We start from the raw sequence: 12,319 nt of genomic DNA, 5'->3' as shown, positions 1-12,319 counted from the left end.
CTTTAATTTAGTAATGTGTGTTGGAGATTTCTCCATGCATTTTCATGGCTTATGGTACATTGCCTTGTGGAACTAAATAGTATTTGACATGATTTGCATATAGCCATTCACCAACTAAAAGATGTATTTGTTACTTCATGTTTTACCATTTATGAGTGAAAACTACTATGAACTTTGTTTTTCTGTGGGCACATGTTGTCTTTGTGTAAATTCACAAGAGTGTGACTGATGCATTGTGATGAGTATGTTAAATGTTGTAAAACGCTGCCACACTACTACAGTGAATGGCAGTTGCTGTTGCTTTGAATCTTGACCAGCAGTTCGTATTGTCTGCCAGTCTTCTAGACTTTGGCCATTCTAATGGTGCGCATCTGTCTGTCACTGCTGTCATTTGTATTTCCCTGATTGCATGTATGGAGAAGTCTTTCTGCATGCTTATTTTCCATTTGAATAGGCTCTTTGGTGAGAAGTGTGCCCTGGTTCTTGGCCCATTTTTGTTAAGGTTAGGATGTCAGGGTTTTTTTGTTTGTTTGTTTTTTGTTTTCTAATAATTGGCCTTCAGGAGTTCATTGTTCATTTTGAATAGTATTTTTTTTAAAGATTTATTTTCATTTTATGTGTATTTAAGTTTTATCTGAGTGTATGTTTGTATCATGTGCGTACCTGGTGCCCACAGATGCCAGAAGAGGGCATTGGATCCCCCCGGGACTGGAGTTATGGATGGTGATGAGCCGCCATTGTGGGTGCTGGGAGTTGAACCTGGGTCCTCTGCAAGAGCAGCCAGTGCTCTTTACTGCTGAGCCCGCTCTCTAGCCCTGGATTATAGTCTTTTATTTGGTAAGGTTTTTTTCTGTATATTTTCTCAAAAACTATAGTCCTTCCCCCTTTGGCAGTTTTCCCCTCTCCAAATGTGTGTGTGTTCGTATGTATGTGGATATGAGACATGCTCGTGCATGCCAGTGTCAAGATCAGAAGACAGCATTCAGGAGTTGGCTCTCACTACTTACACCTTATTGGAGGCAGAATCTCTCTTATTTCTGCCACTGCCCCGAAGCTTCTGGGCAGCTCCTCTGTCTTTACCTCCATTTTGCCTTCGGAACGCTGGGATTGTAGGTCAGTGCTTCCAGATCTGCTTTTTATGAGTCTCAGAGATCTGACTCACGTTGTCAGGTTTTTGGCAAGGACTGGTACCCGTTGAGCCATCTCTCTAGTCCTGGATCTGGCAGTTTCTTTTTACAAAGCAGAAGTTTTTAATTTGAATGTAGTCCAGTTTATCAGTCCTTTGTTTTGTGATCTTGAGCCTTTGGTATTGTATCTAAAAGTGATGACCAAGTCTAGGCTCACCTACATTTTCTTCTATATCTTCTAGAAGTTTTATCATCTTGAGTTTTAAGTCTGTGATTAATTTTAATTCTTTTTGTTTTTTTAAAGATTTATTTATTTACATATTTTATGCATATGAGTATTCTATTTGCATGTATGTTTGCATGACAGTAGAGGGCACCAGATCTCATTACAGTTGGTTGTGAGCCACCAAGTGGTTGCTGGGAATTGAACCCAGGTCCTCTGGAAGAGCAGCTAGTGCTCTTAACCACTGAGCCATTTCTCCAGGTCCTAATTTTAATTGTTAAAAAATGTTGAGTATGTGTGTGCTGTGTGCATGGGGGGCAGACAGAGCGAAAGAGGGACTAGCTGGCCTGGGTCTACGCCACGGTGCAGTTTGGAGGTCATTGGACGACTTTGTTCAGTCCTTCCACCGCTCTGTGGATTTCCGGCACCGTCCTCAGACCGTGGTGCTTATGCTGCCGTCATCACCTTTCCTTGCTGAGCCGTCTCACCAACCTCAGTTTGAGGTCATTGTTGAGGTAAACCTGCATCTTGCAGTGAGGATATGCAGTTAGCTGGGTATGGTGGTGCACACACACCTTTAGTCCCAGCACTCGGGAGACAGATGCAGCCAGATATGAATTCAAGGCCAGCCAGAGCTACATAATGAGATCTTACCACAAAAAAGAAAAAAAAAGTGCAAATTTTATTTTTATTTAACTTAAATGGTGAAATGAGTTGGACAACATTCTAAATTTTTACCTTAATTTATTCTTAGCTGTGACCGTCATAGATGCTTTACCATTACTTATTTGTAACTCTTGTCTGATTCTGGTCCCAGGCTTGGAGCACTGGCTGTTCTCAGCTCTCTCCTTACTAGGAAAAGAATGTTCATTACTACTAGCTAACACCAGATGTAGTCTGCCTGTCTTTGCTCTCATACCATTTGATATCTTTTCATAGCGAACCTAAGACACGTAAGGAATAATGGCTATATGACAACCCTTTCCCTGGAAGGCTTTTCTGTTATGAATAACATTTTACCATCTATTCTTGTTAATCTCTAGCTTTTTGTTAGATTCTGTTTGAAGAGGGGAAATTTTAGACTTCTGAATACCTTATGGGGTATTGATTTTCCTGCGTAGAGTAGACATTCAGTTTTCTCCAGTTTTAATATCTTCTAAGTTGAATTATGCTTCCCGTAATCATAGACTTGTTAATTTTAACTGCCTTGAGAACTGTTGATGTGCCATATCAGAAAAATAGGTGGTTTTTTTTGTTGTTGTTGTTTTTGTTTTTTTACTTCCTTCTCTTTATCCCCAATCTAGTGGTTGTGCTACTCTTGGGGAGCATGGAAATAATTCATTAACTTACTCATTTATGTTCTCTGGTATAACTACTATGCATACAGTTCAAGAAAACTAATCCCATAATCTTAGTTTACAAGTTCATTGGAGAGGCACCAAACTTCAGTTATCAGACACAAATGAGATGAAAACAAAATGAAATAGGGCCTTCTTGCAAATCCTTGATAAATAATTTCAGAATGATCCCTGATAATGATGAACAGCAGCTGTGGCCCAGGTCTTTTATTCTAAAAAAATCCTCCCACCCCCCAGACATGGTTCCACTGTGTAGCCTGGCTATCCTGGAACTCACGCTATAGACCAGGCTGATCTCAAACTCACAGAGATCTGCCTGCTTCTGCCTCCCAAGTGCTGGGACTAAAGGCTGGGCTCCCACTGCCTGGCCATTCTGCAGATTTTTTAAACCCCCGATTTGGGAAGGCTAATGCTACAGGTGAAAGGGGCTTTGTCTTTTCTCCACTTCTCTCCAGCTTCAACTTTTCTCTATAAGTTTGAAAATTATAGAACAAAGCCAAGACATCAGGCAAGGGAAATACCTAGCAAGATTCATATTTTCTAGGTGGCTTCATAAACAAGAAGATCAACATTAAAGGTGGCCAGTTTAAACTGTGAACAAAAATCATTGTCTTTGGAATGTATTGGAACATCTTTATTTGGGGATGGAGTGCTCACATGTTCTCACATAGCCCAGGCTAGTCTGGAACTGACTATTTAGCCAGAGCTGGCTGTGAACTCCTAGCTTTCTTGCCTCTACCTCCCAAGAGCTGGAGTGACAAGCAGATTACCCCATCTGGCTTTATTTTTACTTTTTTGGTTTTTGAGACAAGTCTCACTGTGTAGCTGTGGCTGGCCTGGAACTTGCTAAATAGATATCAATAAGCCGGGCTCATTCCTACCTTTTAAGAGTCACACATGCAGGGCTGGGGTGATGGCTCAGCAGTTAGTGCACTTGTTGTTCTCGCAGAGGATCTGGTTCCTTTCCCAGCACTCACATAGCCGCTCACAACCATCTGTAAGTTCATTAGGGGATCCCATGCCCCTTCCTGGCCCCACACAGTGCACAGGTATACATGGAAGCAAAGTACCCGTTCATGTAAAATGAAGATGGTTTTTTTTTTTGTTCTTTTAAATAAATTTTTGAAAAAAGCTACACCTGGTGCAGCGACCCTTTGAGCAGTGGCTCTTGTTGCTGGTGCATTTGTCTGTTAATGGCCATGCCAAAAAATTAAGGTAAGTTCAAATAATGCAGAAATACCTTAAATAACAATCATAAAATTCCACTGTCAGTAGCTCCGTAGGTAAATTTGAATAGTATAACCTTATTCTACATCCTACATAATAATAGATGTTGACAACTAGGTAATAGCAAATTCAGCATTGTTTTTGATCTGCTTTTGATTCATCGCTCTTCTAGAAATGAGTATCGTGTCGGCTGTTTCTCCTTGAATTATACTCTGATGAGACAGTCTCTGAAGTTATCAAAATAATTTCTCTAATACTAATTGTTGCTGTTCATTTTTCTTATTTGGGGCTTTGACTCTGAGTTTGACATCATGATTTCAAATGCATTGTAAGACAGGAAGAACATTGAGATAGTATCAAAAACCCACTTCCTTTTTATGTGCAAAAATACAGAGCTCTGACAGCAAAACTGATACTTTTAGTTGAAAATTGATAGAAACTCTTGATATTTATACCTTTCAGCCAAATAGGAACAGACTAGAACTCAGAAACTCAGTCCAGTATTGAATCTAGCTTATTGATTTATATGTAAAGTAGAGGAAATTACTAGTTTCTAGCTTTGGTTCTTAGCTTTCAGACAGGAAACATGTTCAGAGAAGAGCTTAATGGAATTTCAAGTCAAGGTAAGGTGGAATGATGTCAGAAAAACTACTAATAAAATCAACTGTCTCTCTTACTGTTTTTTGGTCATAGCTAAGGGAAATTTCTGTCTTTCCCCCCAAATATGTTATAAATACTATAATATGAAACAGCTGCATGGATAATTGTTGTTTGTTTTGTTTTCTCCCTTAGAGACAGGATCTCGTTATATAACCCTGGCTGTCCTGGAACTTATGTAGAGCAGACAGACTAGCTTTGAACTGACAGATTCTCCTGCCTCTGCCTCCCAAGTGCTGGGATTTAAGACGCTGCATGGTTATAGTTTTTATCTTGTTATAAGGAAAAGTTGTGAGGTTTGGTTTGCTAAAAAAAAAAAAGAGTCAGTGAAATATTCCTTTTCATTGTAAGGGATCCCTGTTTCCCAGAGCACATTACTGTTAGCATATAGTCAAGACTTTTTTTTTTTTTAATCAGTAATTTGCTAACAGGAGTTAGAAAATATGGTAAATCCACTAGCCCTCTGGCATTTTTTTATATGTGCTAAGTTACTGAATGGGGAAGATTGGGTTCTCTTTCAAGTACATCCTAGAAACGAAACTTGTGACAAAGTTAACTTAGGTTGAAAGACTTCTGGGAGATGTTCTTGTTGATAGTGGCTGAGGTGAAGGTTTGGGCACAGCCTGTGTTAAAGATGGCTGTACTATTAGGACTGAGGCTTTAAGGATAACCAGAAGCAAGGGAAAAAGCTTCTGTCTCCCAAGTGATAGAATTAAAGGCCTGTGCCACCAGGCCAGGCTTGATTTTTATTTGAACATTTTAAATGTATGTTTCAAATGTCTGTAAGTTGATAGTAATACTTTAAAAACTTACGCCAGTTGTGGTGGTGGTGGTGATGGTGCACTCCTTTAATCCCAGCACTTGGGAGGCAGAGGCTGGTGGGTGGATATCCATGAGTTTGAGACCAGCATGGTCTACAAAGCAAGTTCCAGGACAGCCAGGGTTACACAGAGAAACACTCTCAGAAACAGAACAAAACAAAACAAAACTTAGTTACTATATGGTTCCTGAAGCAGCAAATTACCACAAACTGTGTGGCTTAAGTAACACAAATTTGTTCTCTCACAGTTCTGAAAGTCAGTTTGTAAGCCCAGGGGTCAGCAAGGAAGCTATCCCTCCAGAGGCTTTCAGAGAGACTCTTCTGTTCCTTGCCTTTTCTGGCTTTCTGTGATGGCCAACTAACTTGCATTATGGCCACTTTATTCTGACCTGGCTTTTTCTTCACCTTCTCTGAATCTGTCTTCACTATGTCTCTTATAAAAATACTTTGTTGTGTGGGATGTGATAACACACAACTTTAATACCAATGCTTGGGAGGCAGAGGCAGGTGGATCTCTCTGAGTTCAAGGCCAGCTAGGGCTGTAAATTGAGACCCTGTCTTGAAAAGTAAAAAATATGTTGTTAAGACTGACTGGCATAATCTAGGTAATATAATCATAAGATACTTAGTCCTTTCACCAATAAAGCAATGTTCGCAGGCTCTGAGAATTCGGATATTAGCACATGTTTTCAGTGGTCACCACTGTCAGCTATTCCAGGTACTTATTCATTGTTCTGAAAATAAAATTTAAATCTTGCCTTTGCTCCATACTAGCTTTGTATCTTTTCTCAAGCTGATTCAGTTTTTTGATAAGTAAATATAGGTTATGAGAACTTATATAGCAGCCAGTGTGTATCTTTGTACTATTTTATTTGCACAGAAAAGAATGTAATGATACAAACCTAGTTATTTAGATTTAGTTATCACTGGAAATAGAATTTCAGGAGCTTGGAATAGAAAATAGAACTTATGCTTTTGTTAGAACATAGAAGGTGCTTTTTTTTAAAGCTGATTGTTATATCAGTTCCTTCCCATGTATATAAACATGATAGTTATGAAGATGAGGATACAGAACCAAAGTTAAATTGTCTTAATATTAGAACATTTAAGAGTAAAGTTGTATGTTGTACTCTAGGCGTTGCTTATTTTACTATGTATATTTCTTATTTTTGTGTCAGTTAGATATCTAGCAGCACATACTTCATGTGTCTTAAATCTTCATGGTCTTAACCAATACCATTTTGCTATAAATGTTTTCAGGTCAAGTATTTAAAAAGAAAATATTAGGCAAAGTGTATTCTTCAAGAGTCATCTCTAGGTTCTTTCCTCTCTTAAATTGAACTTTCCTTGCTCTCACATGAGATGTCTGAACCAACAATTTTCATCTTTCTCCTTAACTAACATAAAATGTATTCATTGATCTTGTAGAAGACATGAGTTTGTTTCCCAGCATCCACAATTGGGCTGCCCACAGTGCCTATAACTCCATCACTAGAGGATCTGATGCTCTCTTTTGGCCTCCATGGGCAATGTCCTCAGATGTATGCATATGTGTTCGTGATCATGTGTGTGTGCATACACACACACACACACACACACACACACACACACACCTTATTTTAAAATGGGGCTGGATCGATGGCTCAACAGAGTACTGGCTGCTCTTCCAGAGGACCCGGGTTTAATATCTATCACCCGCCCATGGCACCTCACAACTATCTGTAACCTCTTTCCAGGTGATGCCACACCCTCTTCTGGCCTCTGTGGGCAACAGGCATTACATGGATGTAAAAAATAAAATTTTAAAATGTGCTCACATGATATTAAGTTTTATAGAGCATAAACATGTGCCTGCCATGACTTCAGTGTGGTCCATTTCAGGCTATGCACAGCAGATACGGACGGCATAGGAAGTGGTTGTTTCCAGTAGAGAAGTCTTCAAAACCCGTCTTGAACAGATAGGCTGAAAACTTGGGACCTGAGGGAAGGAGTGACAGGGTTGAAACAGTGGAAGAATTTTAAAGCAGAAATGGCCTTTTTGTCTTCAATTTAAACCTTTCATAACTTCCCACCATGTTGTCATTATTCATCTTCAAGTTTACCTTAGGACCATAGATACTACAGTTCTAATTTGATAACATGGCTCCTTTAATCAGTTCTAATATAGTAAACAATGAGAAGTCATCTATACTAATACTCGCCCCTTCCCCGTCCTATCATCCTGCACTAGAACTTTCTGAGGAAATAAACTGAAAGGGGAGACTGTTTGCAGGACAACTCCAAAGAGAAGATCCTTTCCTAAAGTGTTTGGTCACAGTTGTTAACAGGTAGCAGCATATGATCTGGGGAAGGAGTGGTGCTTGATATCAACTCTGATAACAAATGTTTCCTTGTCAATTTTTCCCTAGTATCATCTAGACTGTCACAGCCATCCTCTCCTCAGTCAGGCTGCCCATCACCTACCATTCCAGCAAGTAAAGTCATTTCTCCATCACAGAAGCACAGCAAAAAGGCATTAAAACAGGTAAGCATTAAGTCTCTGTTTATCAGAAGAATAATCTCTCCAATTAAAAATAATTAGGAAAGCTGGGCTGTGGTGGCACATGCCTATAATCTCAGCATTCAGAAGACAGACAGGTAGATCTCTATGAGTTTTGAAGATCTCTGTGAGTTTGAGGCCAGCCTGGTCTACAGAATGCGTTCCAGGACAGCCAGGGCTACAGAGAGAAAGCCTGTCTAGAAAAAACAAACAAACAAACAAACAAACAACAAAAAAAAAACGAATAATTAATAATAATGAGAGCTACATGGTGTTTCACACCTTTAGTTCTGTCGTGTAATGGACAATGATGTATCGAGGTCCTTTTTCAATAAGACACTTCATCAAATCTTCTGTTAATTACTGAAAATTGTTTGAAAACTTTAGATTGATGTCTTCACAGGGTAAATGTCTGCAATCGGCTAATTTGCTGCTAGTAACTTTTGTACTCTGTCTCACCCATTGTATGTAGGTTTAACATGGTTTTGAAGACCCAGATTTTTTCCTAGTTTGCTGAGGTATGTGTTCTGAATCATGAATAGGTGTTTACATTTTAAGAGCTTTTCTTATGTGTGTCTGGTTATTTTGGGGGTACTGAGGATGAAACCCATCACTCAGTGAGCAAATACTTCTCACACTGAGCCACATTCCCAATCCTCAGGTTGGTTTGCTTTGGAGCTTACTGCAATGATTAGGTAGATTTTTTACTTTTAATCTTATATATAGAATCATATTGCTAGATTTTTTTAATATTGTACTAATTCTAAGTATGGAATAGAACCTATGTGTTTATTCTTAAAAAAAAATAGCTTATGCAAATTTTTTTTTTAAATTTTAGTTTTTAAGCCAGGTGTGGTGGCGCATGCCTTTAAGAACACTCCAGGGCCAGGCAGATCTCTGTGAATTTGAGGCCAGCCTGGACTACAAAGTGAATTCCAGGACAGCTAGGGCTGTTACACAGAGACACCTGTCTCAAAAAACCATAAATAAATAATAACTGAGTTTCTAGTCAGCTGTTGTTTTGTAGCACACATCTGTAATCCTATTACATTGGAGGCTGAGGGAGGGAGGGAAGAGTTGAAACCATCCTGGATTGTACAGTAGCAAGACCCTGTCTTGCAGCATTCTTCTACTGTAGTGCAGTTTTGAAATACATCATAAAATAAACTGTGTAGTTGTTTATTTTATTCTAGATTTGGGGAGAAAGTTGTAGAAATTGTCTTTACTCCCTAGGTTGAATGAATAGTATGTAAGACTCCTTTTCCTTGAATTATACTGTTCTTTGTTGTTATTATATTAGTCAATTGCTTTGTCTCCTTTTGTATCAATTTTGGAGATTTTTCTTAGAAAATGGTCCATTTCTGTGCCAGTAAAGTTGCTCAGCTGGTAAAAGCACTTACCCCCGAACCTGAAACCCTGAGTTGATTCCTGGAACCCACATGGTGGAAAAGAAAACTACCTCCTTGGCATTGTTTCTGACTTTTATATACATGCCCCCCCCAACTCTATAATATAATAAATAATAATATAAAAAAGTAAAAAATTTTTTACCTGATTTATTGCATGTACTGCTATAAAGTTATATAATGTTTTGTTTTTTCATTTGTCCTTGTTCATTTCTTTGTTCCCATTGTTAATTGCCAGTTGAGTTTTCTGTTTTATTGGAATTTTCAAAGAACTGGCTTTGGATTGGGTTTTTTTTTTCAAGATAACTCCTTGCTGTGTTGTTTGGATTGGCTCAATATGCATTCCAGGTTGCTTTTCCCCCCTTCTTTTTCTCTTTTTTTCTTTCTTGAAATGCTTTGTCTGGCAGCATAGTCACATAATCCCAGTACTCCGGAGGCTGTAGCAGGAGGATTCTAATTTCAAGGCAGCCTGGGTTATATAGCAGCTTCTTCCAAGAAGAATCTAATAATCAATAAGTACAAACTGACATAATTTTAGTCTCATAATTTGGTATGAACTAGGAGATTGTATTATATCAAGAATTGACAAGTAAGGAGACAATGGTTACTCCTGTACTGATGCAGTATAGTAAAAAACAGTCATTAAATACAAATGATTGAATATAGGACCTCGTGCGTGCTAGGCAAGTACTCTGTCCCTGAGCTATATACCCAGCCACTATAGCTTTATTGGAGAAAATTTTATAATACCTATTAAATTTTAAATGTACATGCTTCATGAACATGTGATTAAACATTTTAGTGCTTATGTTAAGAAAGATACACAGAAAAATATTAGCATAAAAATTTATTAATAGTAAGAAATAGCAAATGGCCTAACTGGGATTAAAGTCGTGTGCCAACACCACTCGGCTCCATCTTTTTATTTTTTAAGATTGATTGATTTATTTATTATGTATACAGTGTTCTGCCTGCATGTATGATGTCTGCAGGCCAGTAGAGGGCACCAGATCTCATTATGGATGGTTGTGAGCCACCATGTGGTTGCTGGGAATTGAACTCAGAACCTTTGGAAGAGCAGCCAGTGCTCTTTAACTGCTGAACCATATCTCCAGCCCTCATGTGCCTTCTTACAGAACTAGAAAACAATTTTAAAATTCATATGGAAACATAAGACCCTGAATATGAATAGCCAAAGCAATTCTAGGCAATAAGATTGCTGGGAGCATTACTGTACTTGATTTCAAGTTGTGCTACAGAGCCATTGTAACAAAAACATGATACTGACATACATACAGATCGATGAAACTGAATAGAGGACGTACAATGTAAATCCACAGCTGTAACCCTCTGCCTTTTGAAAAAGCACCAGAAATAGACAGTGGAGAAAAGACAGCCTCTTAACAGATGATTCTGGGCAAACTACGTATCCATGTGTAGAAGAACACGATTAGATCCCTTTTGGAAATACTAACTCCCAATGGATGGAAAGACCCTAATATAAGACTTGAAACATTTAGAAGAACAAGGAGAAACAATTCCAGGGCATATGCAAGGACTTTCTGAAATCAGTAGAGGTTTCCCAAAAGATTTAAATTGCGGGGCTAGAGCGATGACTCCGCAGTTAGGAATGCTGGCTGCTCTTGCCGAGGACTGGCTAACCCCCGCTTGTCAGTCCAGTTCCAGTGGGGTCAAATGCACTCTCTGGCCTCCACAGACTCATGTGCACAGACACATGCAGACCCAACACCCATTCACATAGAATACAAATAAACCTAAAGAAAAGTAAAAACAGATTTACCATATAACCCAGCTAAGTAGCTTGGTATCAGTTCTGTGACACCCTCTCCCCCAGGGGGAAGAAAAGCGCTGTCTAAACAGCTTAAGGGAGGAACAGTTTATTCTGGTTTTCATTTACATTCCTGTCATGAGAGGTCTGGCTTGATGTGAAAGACATGCGGCAGCTGCTCTCGCCTACGTTGTGGAGGGTCTTCTCAAATTAGTGAACCCAGTCTAGAAATCCTCATGGACTGGTCCCACATTTGTCTCCTAGAGGAGACTAGATGCTGTCACCTTGATGGTGTTAATGTCACAGATCCTTGAATATTTAGCCCAAGGACTCTGGCGGGAACACCTGCATCCAGTGTTGCTTGCAGCCACATTCCCAATGATGAAGTTGTGGGATCCACCCAGGTGTCCCAACTGGATAAACAGTGTATAGACAATGTCATTTGTTTTCGGCCATACAAAGAACAAACTTAAAGCATTTTCAGAAACATGGATGATAAATAAATGGATTAATCTAGTCCATGAAAAGCAAATACTAGTTTTTCTCTTAGTTTTTGGTGCTTAGGCTGTATATAGACATATAATACCAAGGTTGTACATATAACCTGTGAACAGACACAAAACTGTTTAGGTTACTAAGAAAAGATAAGAAGTAAAATACACTTTATCTACAGTACATACTTACATGAAAATATCCTTAGTTGTATAATGCCTATACATGATAAAAAAAATACTTGTAAATCCTAAGGGCCAATGACATGAGTCACTGGATAGAGATACTGCCAAGCCCAGTGACCTGAGTTTTATCCTTTGGAACCACATGATGAACACCAGCTCCAGAAGTTAGCCTCTGACTGCTACACTCATGCCCCTGTACATACTCTTAGATAAGTTTTACTACAGTATGTAGATAATAGTGCTGTTCACAAAATGCACAAAAGTAGTGCTGTATTTAGTAGAAGTGTGTATGGGAAAGTATAAAGAAGTTTAATAAATAAAATAAATTGACCAGTGCAGTTGGATTGCACATTAAAACTGAAGTGATAGTCAAAAAAGAATTTGGCTTTGAATTTAAATGAATAATTTTTAAAAATGTATTTTTAGCTTTTTATGAAGGATTAGAATTCATAATTTTAATTTTTTGAGATTGAGTGTTAATGTATCGTGTTGGCAG

At 38.7% G+C, this 12,319-nt stretch overlaps 1 protein-coding gene across 14 annotated transcripts in view; it reads left to right on the top strand.

Annotated features, from left to right (window-relative positions):
* The window catches only part of LOC143270188 (putative Polycomb group protein ASXL2), a 287,604-nt gene that overhangs the window by 44,143 nt on the left and 231,142 nt on the right, over positions 1–12,319 (top strand). For all 14 annotated transcript variants that reach the window (XR_013047178.1, XM_076559149.1, XM_076559143.1 and 11 more), the window contains exon 5: positions 7,821–7,936. Coding sequence is in view for 13 of the 14 variants with exons in the window: in XM_076559149.1 (XP_076415264.1) it covers positions 7,821–7,936 (116 nt within the window). In the remaining variant the exon portion in view is untranslated. The remainder of the gene's footprint in view (positions 1–7,820; positions 7,937–12,319) is intronic.

Source organism: Peromyscus maniculatus, chromosome 22 (assembly GCF_049852395.1).
Source record: "Peromyscus maniculatus bairdii isolate BWxNUB_F1_BW_parent chromosome 22, HU_Pman_BW_mat_3.1, whole genome shotgun sequence".
In the NCBI taxonomy this organism is placed as follows: Eukaryota; Metazoa; Chordata; class Mammalia; order Rodentia; family Cricetidae; genus Peromyscus; species Peromyscus maniculatus.
Note: the sequence above shows the minus strand (reverse complement) of the source record. Positions and strands in the feature narration are given on the sequence as shown.